A 17,500-nucleotide genomic window follows, 5' to 3' on the forward strand; every position below is an offset into this window, starting at 1 on the left:
GAATAATAAAGTACCACAATAATTATTTCAGCTCCATATATTAATGCATGCACTTTTTGAATCAAGCAGGATAAATTGCACCAACACAGACCAGACTCGTTTCATGGCAGTGGCGTGAGCTATTCATTGTCCAAAAAGAGAGAGAGAAAAAATGAACAGTGCAATAAAATACATTTGTGCATTTGCTTCTATGCATGTTCTCACACAGTAACACTTCAAACATATGCTACTGACCTTTTGAACATTTGCATGGTTCTCTCACAGTGAGATCATTCCGCTATATCCCTCATTACTCTTTCTTCATAACCTCACGCCCATTTATTCAGGTTTTGTTTTGTCCTCCATTCTTTTGTTAAAGTTCCCCAAAGCTACATGAAAAAGACATTGTTTTCAATGAAGGATGCGGGGGGCGAAGAGCAGGCTGAGGAGAGGGCGAGGGGCAACCGTCCAGAGGACACTCCACGGTTGTTTTCTTTGGAGTGCAAGCTTTTTGTTGCTATTCCAACCACCAAATGTATGCCTCAAAAAGCAGCAAGAGAGTGCAGATTCGGAGCCAGAGAGCAAACCCGGAACATTGACGTTTCAATACAAAATATGGACAGCCTTTTCCGCAGCTGTTGGGTGCAATATTACAATGGTCATAAAATCACATTTAAAAGAAAAAAATGTCACTTGTTTGATAACGTTTTTGAGAAGGAATCACTCTTTTATACTAACAAGGAAACGGTTTTGTATTGTGAAATCTGTCACCCGTATAACTCTTGCTCAACACTCTGGCAACCCCGGACCTGATCGCTTTACCCTGTAAAAACGCTGCCAAGCAAGCATGCAAGAATTTGTGTGTGCGTGTATTTGTGTGTGTGTGAGAGAGAGAGAGAGAGAGAGACAGAGAGACATAGAGAGAGAGAGAGAGAGAGAGAGAGAGAGAGAGAGAGAGAGAGAGAGAGAGAGAGAGAGAGAGAGAGAGAGAGAGAGAGAGAGAGAGAGAGAGGTGTGTCATCAAGCCTCTGGCTACAGATGGATGTTTGTCAAATCTGAGCGTCAATTGTTCACTGATGTCATAATTACCTTGAGAATTACATTGTGGACCAAACCAAACACAGAAGAAATACCAAGAGGGCCACTTTTGATAACTGCCAGTTGGTTTAGGGCACATGGTGGTTTGTGAAATAAACGCCTTCTCTAGTCTTGGCTTACTTTTGAGTTTGAGCTGGCCTACAAATGGCAGGCCGGCCTTTGTTTGTACAAAACACTGCAACTCTCCCTGCCAGGCAACAGGTCAGTGTGCACAGGGAACCTGTTTCAGATGTTTGCTTAGGTTGAGCTGAGCTCCCAAAATCTCTGTGACATCCATCTGCTTATATTACATAAGTGCCCCCAAGTGTGTGTGTATGTGTGTCTGTGTGTCTGTGTGTGTGTGTGTTTGTAACGGCTTGCACTGTGGCCTCCTTCTCCTAATATAGCCAGCATCATTGCCACTGCTCTCTATGGTTTGCACAAATCATGCATTTACATTTTCTATAGATATATTCATATTCAAATGTGCTCAAATTGTGAGTTACGCCACATCTCAAATAAACACTGTTCGTACAAAAATAAAGATATTATGGAAAATGATGCCCATAAACATGTCATTGATACAGTATTTTTGAAGCTGAGTATTCCAGTTGTCGTTTTCTTTTCTTCTCTTTTTGATAAAACATTTTGGTCCTTTTAGGGTCGAGGCTGGTTCGAAACAATAGACCAATGAAGGAAAAGTCTGAACCTGGATTAAAACCCTGTTTGTACCTGATGTCATCACAAATTTGATCGTCATTTTGTTTCTGGAGTAGTCATAGTACCTCGAAGTATGTACAGCAACCTTATGGTAAGTGAACAGGAGTGTCCCTGTTCTGATCTTTCTGGGCCGTATCTTCATGTCTGCCAGCTACAGGCCGGTGACATACATTTCCATTCCATCATTAAATGTGAAAATGGTGGTGGTGCTGGAGCTGTTGCCCCCTTTCACATCGCTGATGGTCTCATAGAAGTTATCTCCCCCGGGCAGGCCTCGAACAGGCAGGGGGTTGGACGCGGAGCCCTGAGGTGCAGCTGATGGTGCCTGTTGCTTCTTCCTCTTAAGGGTGGCGGTACCACCAGCTGTGCTATTACTGGCGCAGGCCTGCTCACGTTTACGATGGCTGTCAATGGTAGCGTACGCAGTATCGGACTCTGCTCCCGCGCACGCGGGCCAGGCCCTGTCACCTGTCGGCTCGTAACACGGCTCCTCCTGGGAACGCGCCTGGCCCTGGACGCCTCGGCCCCGGCCCTTTCCTCTTTCCCCGCCAAAGGAGCGCGGAAGGGTCTTCGCTCCATTGTTTTCCATGGGAGTCTTTTTCTTCTGGGTTTTGCACACAATGGAGTAGGTGTCTGCAATCTGACAACACAAAAAATGAGAGTCAGAGGTTGGTTAACTGCATTCAGCCATGGGTGAATGTGTCTTGAGTTAAATCACAGTATGAACAGTACAAGTCAACTTCCCTACAAATGATGGACAAGAGGGCCTTATTGACATGCTGGTTCACCACAGATGTGTTTGAAATGGTTAAGTTCAGCACTTTGCGCAGGCTATTTATGTTTTTTCATAAGCATGCTATAACATACCGTGCTGAGGAGTGATACTGTGTTTCCACCAAACGTCTTTTGGATTTATGGCCAAAAAGTTCAGTCATTTGGTGGTATGCTCTCATCAGACCATAACACATTTTGTTTGGAAGATTTGATTTTGTTATGGTCCAGTGAAATCCAAATGTAACATTTGGGCCATAATTCCAATAGGTACATTTGGCGAATACGCAACACTGCTCATCACCAAAAGAGCAACAAAACCCGAATGAAGCAAGGTGGTAGCTGCGGTGTACCGCTTTGTTGTATGATATTTGGTTTTGTTTTTCTTCAACTGCAATGGGGCCTTAGAACAGTTCAAAATATTTGTCAGTGTTAGCAAAAACCTTCAGGCTTTGGCTAGAAGGCATTTTTTTAAAAAGGCAGCAAAAGCCCATCACAACATCTGAACTTTATTTGTAGTTAATCCAAGGTACTTAAAATGGTGGCAGGTGAGTTTAAATGTGATTGGTGATTTCTGAACACAGCCACATCACAATAAGAGGGTGTGCACACTTGTGCAATCACATTATTTCAGTTGTTAATTTTCAGTTTTTGAAACATATTTTTTTTCAATTGACTTGTACAGGTTGCGGGCTGTTCCTTCTGAACAAAAACAAGTAAAGGTATGTTACATTAATACTACTCAAACATGTAAAATGTATCCAAAACATTCCTAAAAGCGGAAGTCAACGCAAACATTTTTTTTTAAGAATATGTTCTATGCAAGCCCACTAGTTGAAATAGGGCATTTGGATAAATACTGCGTTTGTGGAATAAATGTTAATCTACTCATTCCACTCTGGGGGCGGCCATTTTGTCTTCTGTCGACTGAAAATGACATTACAACTGCTCACAAAGACCAATCACGGCTCGGATTCAGAAAACAGGTCAGCAAGCATGCGTTGTCCGACACCGCTTGCAGCTGCCAGCAAGCGTCAATGTTCAGCAAACAAAAAGTTCCAGCGAGGAGGCTGACTGCACAGCCGAGTGTGGCCGCATTGGAGCGTACCGTTTCAGCTGTTACGTTCTACGGCGTGTTGTCGGTCGAAAAACTGTGGCCATTCCTCATCCAAATAAATGTGCACGTCCACTCATTCCCACTTCAGTCTCTGTAAATATCCTGACTGGTGTTAAATGCCTTGCTCGTCCTAACCGAGATCAGCAAAGAAGCAGTGTTTTTTTTTTCTCTTTTAAATCAAAGAAGCAGTGTTCGCTCGTCCCAGCATAAATCTATGTAGCTCATGCTCACTTCCACATTTCCTCATTCTCATAAATCAGCCACGGAGAAGTTAATCCTTTTGATATGGTTGAAGTGGTCATTAGTAAGGATGTCCACATAAATTTTGGTGCCAATTGATCACCGTTTTTGGACTTTATAAGCAATGAAAGTACAATGATTTCCAATGGAGAGTTTGTAATCGGTCCCTTCAGTGACTCCGACCAAACAAGGATACAACGGTAGGGGGCGCGGCCATTCTCAAGAGGCGTTATTCATGGAGTCACTTATTTCCTAATTTCTCCCAAATTTATTGATAAAATAGAAAATGACAACTCTTTCCATTTTCCTGATCAAAAAATATATAAAATGAACTTGTTAGTGAAAACATAGCCATCCCGGCCCCCACCATCCCTTTAAGTAAATGTAATCAAGTAAATGTAGCACATTATTGCTCACCTCTGACCAATACCATAAGGAAAATTTGCAGCCTATAGTATTTCAGGCAAAAAGGTACAACGTGCAAACATGGGAGAAATCTTTGACGACTGCTAATTTAAAGTGTGAGCCTGATAGGGTGGGCGTGAGAGTGGCACTGTGTTTGCTCTGTGCTGTAACCTGACCTATTTTGACAAGCTAGGATAAGACAGAGTAAACTGTGTTATCGCTTCGTCGAGGTCTAGGTGGAGAGTCGGCGTTCGTCTCACAGTGGATAGACCTGTTAAAGTTTCACAAGTGCTTTGGCAACATAACAGCGAGCTATGGTGTGAAAGACATGGACGCCCGCCAACCCGCTGACAGAAAAAACCTGCTCAGTAGTGTTCACTAATGGATTTTGGTCACATTTCATTTGCCTCAAAACAGGCATTGTGATTGGAGGTGTCTGTGCATGCATACTGTACATTAGGACACAACACTTTAGTATTAGTCGGGCAACAACATTTATATGTCACGTGCATTTGGACTGTTGCTGGTCAATACAGTACTAACCTAAAAATGCAACGATTCAGTCAATGATTCAGTGTTCTAATATTAATTATTTTGGAGCACATAGTTAATGTGTATTGTGGTTACCAATTTTATAACCGTGTAGGTACAGATACGACTCAGAGCTTTTGAGATTGCTCATTGCCCCACGTCTGAAGCGACATTAATTTGTCAATACAGCTTCATAGCCGCCCTTGTTTGTCGTCACTGATCTAAATCTATTAAAACTCGCAGCGACTGAGGCCGAGTCAAGTCGTTAGCATTCAGCTAACTTTGGACTCATCCGCTAGCGGCCGTTTTTGTTTCTTGCTGATGATATGAATCTATGAAAAGTAGCAGCGATCAGTGACATAACTATCGCCGGGCCCAGATGGGTTAGAGGCCCATGAAGGAAGGGAAAAAACAGCTGTCCAGAATTCCCACAGACCAGGGGCGGAGCCATGGGTGGGCCTGTGCACACACAGACGGACAGACTGCCCACCCAATGAGATTCATGAAAAAATATATATTTTCATTAAAAAATATATATTTTTACTTTATTATTAAATTCTTTTTTAATTTGCATTTTGTTGTGTTTTTTTATTTTATTGAATATTAAGAAAGGCATAATTGTGGTTGTCTAAGGAAGATTTGAACTTCATATTATTCCATTTGTCATTTTATTTGAATATACGATGTGTTGGGACAGGGAAATTGTGCTCAGTGAGAGAAATATTCAGGCCCACCCTGATTTTTCCGGGCCCACCCATTAGCCACGTTCTGGCTTCGCCCCTGCCACAGACCCTTGATTTTGTAAATAGAATAGCTCGGGGCAGGTCAGTCACGCTGAGTGGTTGGTATGGGAAGAGGAATTGATCATTTGTCCAATCACCTGTCAGTCACAATGAGTCCCAATGACATAACTTGGAGCACGCAAAAAAGAAAGGACAAACATAAGCAAGATGAGGTTAACATTAAAGTGACGAAAATAGACTTTTTTTTTTTTTAATCAAAGCCAGGAAAAAGCCAGCTTCCCGCCGGAGTCGACCGTCAGTTTTCCAGCTAGCTCCATCACCAATGCGGCATTGACCCGATGCCTGCGTCCTGCTTCTCCGGGCGGCCAAAGGAAACTGCCACCGCTGTCTCAGTGGAAGAATTCGACGGATTCGATTGTGCCCACCTGTGCACCTGATGCAGGGACTATTCTGTCCACACATATTTGATTTTACTCTGCCTCCTGATGCCATGTCCGGAACACCACATGTTCTGTAATGAGGTTGCGCTCAGAGATTTCCGTAAGAAAATACGAACAATCCAGAACATTTGGCAGCTTAGAAAATTATGCAAGGTACACTAATATATATTGCACATATAAAGAATACAAGTATATTTTTAACTAACTACTAACTAACTGACTGACAAACTAACTAACTAACTAACTAACTAACCAACTACATAAAGAATTAAAGAAAGTAGGTTATTTGGTTATGGTCATTTTATAAGTAGCTTTCATGCTGAAAAAGTGTGGGCTCTGCTTTAGGGCTTCTAAAATCACGACTACCAATGGTAACCGCCAGGATGTAAATTGCATTTTCCATATATGTTAGCAATGAGCTAAACTAATACTCGTGAGGTAGAGCATATAGTTGTTTTAAAAAATATGTCTAATTATCATTTTTTGTTTATGTATGTTCTTTTATTATATTTAGTTTTCAAGTGCGCCTCAAGTGTGAGTGGCAATATACAGCTTGACGTCTCTCTTTTTTTTTTCTTCACTATTTGCCCAACAGCTGCTTATTGTGAAGTGAATGGAGTTAAGTTGGGTCACTTGTATCTCATGGCACCACTGTGTTATTATCCAACACTTCTATGAAATGGGACATGCACCGTGACCCTACAAATCTCTTTTGTGACCTTTTTGGATAAATAAAGACCAAGGTGTATGCTTCAAACATTTACACAAACGGTGCACCATGCATGTCTGAGCAAACGCGTGTGCTGTTTGTGCACATTGCGCAGCACAGGAAGGAAGTCACAAGACAGTGGGGATTTCAGAACTGGGCTGCAGCTGTTGAGGAAGCCTGCGCATTGTATGTTGTCTTTTCTCCTCCCCTCTGCCGGGTTTCTTTTCTGTTATGTCTCTCCTACAGAAGACACAAATTATACGGGCAGCTACAAACTGCAAACTTGGGAACGTGGCAATGAACAGGTCAGAAAAGAGAACTCAAAACAGACAGCAAAAGTGAGATAACACATCGTGCAGTCAAGGCCAGCCACTCTGCAAGCAACAGACGACTGGCGTCATGTGCTTGTACAGTTCTACAAGTACTATAACTCTTGACTTTAGACAAAGGGCTTTAGAGAGAGAAATAGGCCCTAGGCCAATTACATTTGTTCTAACACACTGAAAGATCAGGTTAGTAGTCCCCCAGAAGCGCCATGTATGTCTACCATGACGGCTCCCCAACTGTTTGTAGCTCTCCGTGTGCTGCACGAATGCAGAGAAAAAGAGAGGGCGGATTGCGAGCGGATTAATGGGGGACGAACTGCTGCACGGGGGAAGCAGATGTGGTTAGATATGTGACATTGAGACACAATTGGACAGAGCAGACTTCCTCATCTCACCACCAGACATCTCCTCCATATATAATTAGGAAGAATAGGTCTGTTGGCAAGCCAGTCCCCAGCCAGGGCTCATCCCATTCAGCCTGGAAAGGAAGGCCTGCTGTTTGAGGGGGGAGGAAAACATTCAGGAAAAAAAATCTCCATGGATGAGAAGCGGAGATTAGTCTTTGGGAGCGAGTGATGCTTATGTTGGATCCATCTGGTGGGTTGTACGTTGGAAACATAGCTTAGAGGGGTGCCAGGGGATTGTGGCCAGAGTTCATACAGGGGGGGGTTGGGCCCGCGGGATGCGTGTAACCTAACCTCTGGCTGCAAGCCGAGTATGACAGGAAGGTCACAGGGCAGCCATGTTATGACGGCATGCCCAATCAAAGGGCCGCCCCCATCTATAAACATAGCAGCCACAAATCACAGATCTTTCTGTCTGTCGTTGTGCACCTTCCCCTACCGCTAAAGATACGTTACCTCCTTGGCAGTCGGTGGCGACGGGTGCCCCTGTCCGTTCTCGATGCGGTGCGGCGGCGGGTGCAAAGTGATGATATCGTCATCCTCTGGTGGCTTCCAGATGTACTGCTCACCGTTGCCCATGAACACTGGCTCCTGGCACACACAAATCGGGCAACTTTTACAGTTTACAATCTGGCAAGATATCCAATAAAACATGAACAGTGCAGCAATTATTTTGTGATTACTTACTTACTAATTACCAAAGTGGTGAGATACATATCTGGATGAACTTAAGCGACCCCTGCAAAATTGATCTGATTTTAAGTATTTAAATAGGTACTGTAAAGTATAAACAATACATTATTGTAATGTGTATTTTTTTTAATACTTGCACTCTATAATATTGAACTTAATAAAAAAACATAAATAAAAACACATCTATATTACTATAGTAATGACCAGAGGTGTCAAATCCAGGTTCAGAAAGAAAAAATACCGCCACAGTTTGGCTTTAGCGACAGTGTCTTCTACTCAACCGGCAGATAAGGACGCTTGTTTCATTGTGACTGTGCAGCTCCTTCTGGTGTATGCAGGAATGAGGCGGTATAATACAGACACAGGGAGACTGTCACAACTAAGCTAAGTAAGATGCAGTAATATTAGTCACTTTTTCACACAGTATAAAGAAAATAAGCCTGTGAGTATTGTTATACATTGTCTGTCTACATGTGTTGTTCCACCGTTTGTGCTCAAATGTCCATTGCCTAAAGCGTTGTAACACCCATGCTATTCATTTGCACGTATATGACTTTTTGCATTATTCATTTGCATTAAGATAAGATTACTTTCCTTTGTTTTAAATATAAAAGGTTTAATTCTTGCTATTTTTAGTTTAGTTCAACAGAAAACTTAAAACTCAGGTAGATAATTCGGGTAGCTTGAAGTTCATGCAGCACTAGTTATATGTCAAAAATATCCTATTTTTCCCACTCTTGCGATGTGTTTGTAAAATTTACATATACACATAAAAGGAATTTTCTGCCTACATCCTGGGCATATTGTCACAGATTTAAAAAAAAGTCCTTCACAAGTTGCCAGTTCTGTCCAGTTAAAGACTTTGGAGACTTTGCTTTTCTAACCGAACACATCAAAAATAGATTTGATCACTCTTAACCAATTTAACTTGCATGCATGCTGCTTCAGATATAACTTGCTGATGCTTGTTCAGACAGCAACTTGTCTGTCCACAAGATTCATGCAAGCGCTTGAAAAATACATTTGCATACAGAGAGAGAGGAACCCCTGCGGGATTTTGTGGCAAAAGGAAAAGCAGTAGAAAACCATTTGCAGTACTATTGCAAAAAATATTGTAAAAAAAACTATTGTCAATCATGCATATTTAATTACAAGCAACTTGGCATTTAATGCTCAAACTTTTTAATCCGCATTGTGTTGCAAACTTCCCAGCTGATCTATAACTGCATGCAATTGCTCATAATTAGAAACTACCGTAAGTATAAAACGTGTAACATGCAAGCCTTATCAAAACTGTATTCACTCCTCATGCGCGAGGCACTATGTACTCAGAGCCAGAATAAAACTGTTTCAAGATGTGAGCAGTATTTATCGGGCAGCTGGCTACCTGTTTGCCACTTCTAGGCAGACTTGCTGATAGACTCAACGGAAGTACACAACACTCACACACACCACACTCACACACACCACACGCACGCACACACATGCACGTGTACACAAACACATAGAGGCAGCTTGGCAGCCTACCAAGTTCTTACATAATGTATCCAGTTTCCACTCTTTACAAGCCAGTAATATGGTACTGTAGCACAAAGCAAAGAGGCAGAGGACCCACGCTTGCACTCACAAATGCAGAAATATGCACACTCTCATTTACTGATTTGACAACGCGCATCAAAAGTACAAACACTAGCTAACAATGTCTTTATAACAACACAATTGAATATACAAACAATCAAACTACAATACGTCAATGCACAGGAAAGCCTCAACGACACCCAGCCGATCAATGTTCTTCTCAGAAATGCCCGAAAAGCTAAAAGCATGACTGTGATTGTCATTGTATTTATTTCATAGACCTAAATAGCGAGAAACCTTGTTGAAACCAAGAATGGCAATTTAGTTAATTTTTGCACTCAAATATTGTTTTAAATATATTTTTTAACCATAATGTGTATATATTTCACTTGTCCAATCAATATATGCATATTACCATACAAACTATACAATGTTTGTTTCCACCATCTGCATATTGCATATTAACTTTTTTGCATGCAAAAAACATACTCATGTCACTGTCACTATATGAGTCCTCTTCAAATGCTGCTTTTGTATTTGTTAGATTTCTTTTCACTTTGTTGGTTGTTACTAGTTTAGTGTAATTGTAATTTCCCACACGGTATGAATAAAGTATCTATCTATCTATCTATCTATCTATCTATCTATCTATCTATCTATCTATCTATCCCTTATATTGCATAAACCGAAATGGCAATTTAGTAAGATTTCAAACTTAATTTTTTCAACGTGACAATAAAAGTGCAGTTAGTTTGTGGACAGTGCCCTCTAGTGGTTTGTCAACTGCCTCCCACTGGAACAAGCAGGCTGCTGCACAGTGGATTTTTTTTTTTAACCGTCTTTGTTATTCTTTACCTTTGGGAAAGAGTGCAGGTGAAACGGCTCCAAGGGTTTGCGTGGAATCTCCTGACTGCGATGTAGTTGCGGAGGAGCAGCTGAGGGTGAGTCGCTCACGCTCGATTGGTCTGATTGGCTGTCGGCGCTGTTATTTTCTTTCCTGTTTGTCTTGTCAACCTTGACGTCACCAGTGAAGATATAATGGACAAAGCTCAAGAGAAACATATAAATATACATGTATTTTTGGACTTCTCGTGTAGACTGAAGGAGTATTTTTAACACAACACATTGTCTGTCTTATAATATTTGACAAGAACAAAAAAAAAAGATTTAAAGTTACAGTTGACCTTTGGTATTTACTCCCCCTCACGCCAACTTATTCAAACAGGTGCCTCATTTATCTTTTGTAATGAGTTGCCTACTTTCACACTGAATACTTCTAAAAATATTTCCAAGTGTACACAAAATTCATTACAAAAAACTGCATCATACTCTGATAAGTAGATATATTCTTCTACTACTACCTACTCATTTAATAATCAATCAATCAATCAATCAATCAACCAATCAGTTAGTGAGGAAAGTCCAAGAAAACAATGAGCTGTTAGGTGAGTTTTACCTTTCTGAATTTGCGAATTGAAGCATACTCAGCTGCAGTAGGTTCTTGGGTGGCCAGGGAGTTGACTGGGGACAGCGGGGACCTGTTAATCCCGCTCACCCCATTACTTTTCCCTGCTATTGTTCCGTTAATGGCGCCATTCCCTCTGCCACACTGTAAAGAAAAGACAAATACAAGCGCATACAGTGAACTCCTGTTCATTGCTTAGGAGTCCCAGGAAAAAAAACATTGAAAGCATTTTCAAAACCATGTTTTAAACACGTTGTAAATGTAATGGAACAGAAGCAAGACATCACAGATTTCAAAGAAGAGCATTTCTTCTACTACAACTACTATAAATGACTCTGCAAGATGCTGTAATAGTAATTTTTCTGGAAGAGAATATTTTCTTGTGAGTATTGTTATATCATCAGACTGCATGTGTTGCGTCACTGTTTGTGTTTGAATATTTATTGCTTCTAAAACCGTGAACATTGAGGCTAACCGTTAGCATGAAAATGGCATAAGATAAGTGGATTCTCTTAACAAACTAGCTCTGACTACAGTTAGTTAACTAACTAGTTCTGGAGCAAAGAAAGGAGGATGGATTTTATGATCTCTAAGTAATCATCATTTCTGGTGAGCGTGATGTATTTTATGGTAATCGTAGCAGTATTAAGGGGTGGATTAGGTCACTAAAGTCCCCACAGAAGGCCCAGGTCCCAAATGCACCACCCGCTGACAAAACTGGCAAAAAACAATTTAGGGAAGAAAAAAAAAAACACCCGCTATAAGACACAGATTTCAACGATATACAAGTTTCAGCCAAAAATCTGAGCAGTAGTAAGGCGCAGTAGGTAAGCACCGATACGCGTTACGATTATTGTGTAAAATTGCTGCCAAATGACTTCAACGTCACCCCCCTTGCGGAAAGGTGGGTGAACGTACATCACAAGATGGAGGAGGCAAACGAAGGAGTGCTTCTGCTTTAATTGCTACAAAATGTTTGCAGACATGGAGCTGTGTGTATGTACATACATTTCCATTGCCATTGCGGGCTCCGTTGGCCTGAGCAGGCGGGCTTTGTGCGGCCCTGACTGAAGTCGCAGTGGTAGTTGACGTCGGTGGCGGCGCCACGTGCGCTTTGGGGCCCGTGTCTTGGGCCCCTTCCCGGACATTGACGCTCTCGTACAGGCCGTCGTCCAAGCCGTGCGTGGGCGTCGGATTATTTCGCAGGCCCACTTCCGTGTAAGTGTGGTCTCTGGCCTCCCCTCCTCCCCCGTCTCCGCCGACCTCCCCTTCTCCCCCTTGGCTGGATCCCTGAGGGCTGGTGGGGATCTGCGGAAGCTGGCGCCCCTGGGAAGGCCTCAGGTCCGTCTGAGAGCGCCGACTGTGGAGGAGCAGGAGGTCCATGCTGGCTGGGCGGCTCTTACTAACAGCTGATGAACAACAAAGGTGGAGGAGAAAAGGTGGGAAATCATCAAAAAGCCTGCCCTGCAGTCACCCGCTGCACGGTGGATTGTCACATTGATTGTAAATCACTTACAGTTCCCGTTGCAGGGAAAGCGGTTGATCTCATGCAGCCTGGTGTCCGATTTGCTCATGGAATTCAGTTTTGGATGTCGAAGGGTACCCTGCTGTCAAACACAATATGAGCGCATTCATTCAAAGCTATTTCTGTTCAGAGACATGTCATACTGGAAAGAGGGGGAAATGAAAGTATGCCTGACCATATTTACAGATGTGCCTTTCTCTCCAGCTGAAGGGTGCTTGCTCTTGCTTTTTCTGACAAAGATCAAAGTAAGGAAGGTCAAAGGGTGCTGCTGGACAGTTTTTGCATACAGTGCAGTAAATACAGTAGATAACATCAGAATCCATGTCCAGTCAGTAGCAGCAAAGTCCTTAGTTGATAAGAGCCCAGTCAAACAGTGAGAAAAGCAACATTTTGCACTCCACAAGAGTGTTATGCTACCGTATATATACTGTTTTTGTGTTTTCTATGACGTCTTTTCACAATGCAACCATTTAAAGCTGCCACACCATTCATCATTCAGTCTCCTCCATGCTATTCTCTTATTGTCCTATTCTCTAGCATACCAACATGGGAGACGGTCATTGTGAATCCTCTGAGGTGGTAGCTATAGGCAACTGTTGGTATGGAGCGCAGCAAAAAAAGATGAAGCACGAAAACAACAAAGCCCGTGGCGCAAGTATGAATGTTTAACCCCGCCCCCTTATCCCATTTCTTTCACATGAGAGTCAATCTCTCTGTCTTTGAGCAGCTATTTCCCCCAACCAAGTATGACATCATATGCATCACACGCTATATGACTTTCACAAGACCTCTGCTGGCTGAAACACATTAGAAGCACTGACCTACATTTAGAACTTTAATTTTTACTACATGTATTGTACATGTGACATGAAATGAATGCTTTTTGTAGCCTTTCTCTTGGCTCGCTGTATAGCTTCCAGTAAATGCATTAGGATACACCTGGTTCTGTTACTGTATGATCCTGTGTGTATGTCATTAATTAGGGGCAGGTGGAGGGGCGGTCTCTCCATCACAATCCTGCTTGTCGTCAATATTTAGGTTCATAAGCGCTGGAGAGAGGGAAGCTAGTCACCGGCATATTCTTTCTCTTTGTCATGGCCAGCGTGCAACTTTTCATTGCCACATTCTCATACTGTCATGTCTTGTTTCGTCTATGTATTTACCAGAGCTGGGCACTTGACCCTTTTTTGCCAGCCTCATCCCTCCGTCCTTATTCATAAAAATTATTGGATGCCAACCCCGTCCTTTAGAAGCGGTTCCGTCCTTACGTGCGCCCCCACCCACCCACCAAAAAAAAAAAAAAAAAAAAGCGTCCGTACATCACGCGCCACGGGGGAGTTGCTAACGGCAGAGGTTTATTTAAAGCTCATTAGCTGGATAATTTACTATTCAAAGCCGGTTGTGGACACGCTTCAAACATGCTTCAAACGAGCCACTAGTAGTTACCCAACTGCGCGTACTTCCTTCCATTGGGAGCTCCGGTGGGAAAGTACGCTGTGCACTGCTCACGTTCGGTCTGCACGGAGGGGAGTGTCGGCCACTTCACTGCGATGTTGAAACCTTTTGTTTTACCAGTCGTCGTCTTCTACCAAGCAAAAGCTACACTTCTCCAATGTGCGCAAATGAAGCGGCTGCTGCATTCAGGTTTCAAATTCCCCTGGCGACGTCAAACGCCAGTGCTCCTTCTTCTTCTCGTTCTTCTTTCTCCTTCCTTCTCTTCTCCCCGCCGTGCACAGCAATCCCGCCGCGGCTCCCAATGCAAGTGCAACATATGATTTAGTTTAGTCATTTTTGTATATTAATGTGGGGATTGCATATATTATTTTGTATTTATTATTTTTTCTAACGTGCTGCAATATTGTGTTGAGTGTGAGTATTTATTTATTTTTATCCTGCTCAAGTATTTGTTCCTGTCATGCCGCATGGGTTGATTTAGTAGGGAAGACGCCAGAAGAAGTGCATGAACTCAACCTTGAATTGTAACCTGCCATACCACGGCCTCAGGAAAAGTTAGAACAACTTTTGACGGTTACAAACAACTAAGTACGCGCAGTCGCGTAACTAGTGACGCGTTTGAAGCATTCAGAGGTAAATTTTGTCGTTTGCCCATTTCATGCTTCATTATACTCCTGCGGGCGGGCGACATCCGCAAGCACGTCGCTGCAACAGTGCTGCGCGCAGTTTGCCTTTATACACGCACACAACCCACACGTGTTGTTTTGAAAATGTGTTACAGTTTCATTCCAAGTCGTGGGGGGCATCGCTACGGCTACTGACAAGGACAGATCACGAGAGTGGTATACGCAGCAACAATTTCTGACGTGTGCAGACCTGTCGCCAACATGTCTCACAGCACAATGCGTCGATCATGTCATGCAATGCGGCAGTTGTCGCCCACGCCGTCGCGGGAGTATAAAAGAAGCCTAAAGAAGCCTTTCGCCGAGTTGGGTGAGATGAACTTTGGCCGCCTCGCGACCACGTCAAACGCATGAGGGCCGATTAGTGGGCCGGCCAAAACTCCACTTCCGCCCTTGCTTATTCCGTCTCTTTTTTTCAAATGTGTCGCCCCCGACCAGTGTTGTTTGTGTACAACTCCTGTAAATGGTTAAGAGTACATTAAGTCAGAGCTGGGCATGCGTGTATGCTTTAGTCCATAGGTGTCAAAGTAAAATGGACGGTGGGCCAAATAAAAAAAATTGCGACAAGCCGAGGGTCGGACTGATAGAATGTTCATTGAAATTTTTTTAAATGTCCAGATTGGATTGGGTCCTTCGCGCCTGCTGATGATGTCACGCTTCATATTTCTGTAATATATTTCTTTGCCTCTATGTTTGTCACCCCCCTGGCTGTTGTGTTTTTATCTTCGGAGTTACTAAATAAAAAAAATAAATAATGTACATTACTGCTACTTTTGCGATGCAGCTCGTACGTCACTTCCGTTTGCGTTTCTCCTGCCAAACTGGAAACAATTTTCTGGTTGACTCGGACTGCAAAATTGTGTGTACTGTACATAATGTGAAGTAAAATGGAGCGGATCATATGATTGGTAGGATTTCTCCAGCTGACTCTATTTTAGAGTGGCAAAGTTATGATTGTGGGTGCTCCTGTCAGAAAACACAGGCCCGTATTCCAATTGACACGTCTATTTATTGTGGTCTGCAACAACACAGACTAAGAATAACCTAGCAACATCATCCAATGCATATCCATTAGTTAACAATATGCCTAAACATTACAATTCACTGTATTAAGCAATTAAACAGCCAAACAATACATACAATACACATTCACACGTTTCATCACTAGAATAGTTAGCATACTAGCCGAAATAATTAACTAGTGTTCATCAACGGGACATCACTCACGAGAACATATCTAGGCTATTATGTACAGCACAAGTGGGAACGCTGACTTGACACGAACCTAAATGATTAAACACACCTTTTAACATTTACACACAACAACAAACGCGGTGAAACACAGGAAATCTGCAACTACTGAGTTTGCTGGCACGAACAAACTACTAGCTAGCTTTGTCGAAGGAGGAAAAAAGAAAAGGAACCACGTCTCTCGCTATCAACACTTAGTTGTCTTACTGTATGGGCGTCGGCTGCGGCCCACAGTAGACGGTTGGACTAATAAAAGCGTGATAATTAATCTACGTCTGTGTTCTTGCAAGACGCTACAATATATTTTAAAGCGTGACATAGGCAGGCGCGAAGGACCCGATCAGATCTGCTACCCTACACCGGCTTGCTGCGGGCTGCGGGCCGGATCTAAGAATAAAGCAATATCCTCCCAGGGGCCGTAGAAAACCTTCTCGCGGGCCGGATGTGACCCGCGGGCCTTGACTTTGACATTTGTGCTTTAGTCCATCTATGAGTCTATACTTCAGACCCGCACGGTCGGTCCAGGTCAGCCAAACGGCGTCAAGAACGGACTTTACCGGTGTACCATGTCACACGCAGGTGCCGCACACCTGACACGCAGCCAAACAAAGAAAAACTAAAAAATTAAACACTGTTGTATACCTTCGGGTCCCACAGAGGGAATGACATGTGCCCCATTTTGTTTTTATTTCACCGAACACCACGCTATGCAAGTGTGTCTGTTGTTTTTATTTGATATTTTTCTTTTTTTGAAAGTCTGATTGTCTGGAGGGCCGATGTCTGGATTTCAGCCGTGGCCCTAGTTTTTATCTGGGTACACCAGCTTCCTCCACTATTCCAAGAACATTCATGTTCGGAAGACTCTAAATTGCCAATGCTTGTGTTTGTGAATTTGTTTGATTGTTTGTGCCCTTTGATGGCTTCCGACCAGTCCAGGGTATATCTGTGCCTCTGGCCCTAACCAGTTGGGATGAAAACTTAATGGCTTAATGGCGACCTTAATGAGGATAAGTGGTACAGACAATTGATAGATGGAGTTTACTATCCCGTGAACGTACGCTCACCTCTGGCAGCCCACGCAAACGAGTACGATGAGGATGGTGACCACGAAGGCCGATGCTGCTGCGATGGCACCCAGAAGCAGCAGGTTTTTGTAGGGAGGGTCCTCGAGGTTTGTCCCTTCGCTGTCAGCCATGACACACGATCCCTCTCGCGCCCACTCACTTCCACTCTCAGCTCGAACTCCGCCACACAAACGCTCTGCTCAGGAAAGCCTGCAGAGACAGGGGGAGGAAGAAAGACAAAGCAAATGAGAGAAATGGCAGATAAGACGAAATGCGGCAGAAGGCAAGAAATGTTTTGTGTGCTTGGCCTGCCTCTGGCTTTCT

At 43.1% G+C, this 17,500-nt stretch overlaps 1 protein-coding gene across 9 annotated transcripts in view; it reads right to left on the minus strand.

Moving 5' to 3' along the window:
- Positions 1–17,500, minus strand: part of LOC147153491 (uncharacterized) — a 58,413-nt gene that overhangs the window by 1,692 nt on the left and 39,221 nt on the right. Inside the window, exons 2-9 of one of the 9 annotated variants that reach the window (XM_086030813.1) lie at positions 17,177–17,386; positions 12,899–12,953; positions 12,715–12,802; positions 12,207–12,607; positions 11,190–11,342; positions 10,589–10,747; positions 7,919–8,053; positions 1–2,416 (exon numbers count right to left, since the gene is read on the minus strand). The exon at positions 1–2,416 is cut by the window's left edge and continues 1,692 nt beyond it. In XM_086030813.1, coding sequence (XP_085886939.1) covers positions 1,928–2,416; positions 7,919–8,053; positions 10,589–10,747; positions 11,190–11,342; positions 12,207–12,607; positions 12,715–12,802; positions 12,899–12,953; positions 17,177–17,307 — 1,611 coding nt within the window. In that variant the 5' untranslated portion in view covers positions 17,308–17,386 and the 3' untranslated portion in view covers positions 1–1,927. Of the gene's footprint in view, positions 2,417–7,918; positions 8,054–10,588; positions 10,748–11,189; positions 11,343–12,206; positions 12,608–12,714; positions 12,806–12,898; positions 12,954–14,169; positions 14,995–15,054; positions 17,080–17,176; positions 17,387–17,500 lie in introns of those variants that run through there. The other 8 variants (XM_086030805.1, XM_086030877.1, XM_086030841.1 and 5 more) reach the window with 8 other exon arrangements.

This window comes from Filicampus tigris, chromosome 1, assembly GCF_054856515.1.
Source record: "Filicampus tigris isolate MCC_2025a chromosome 1, RoL_Ftig_1.0, whole genome shotgun sequence".
Taxonomy (NCBI): Eukaryota; Metazoa; Chordata; class Actinopteri; order Syngnathiformes; family Syngnathidae; genus Filicampus; species Filicampus tigris.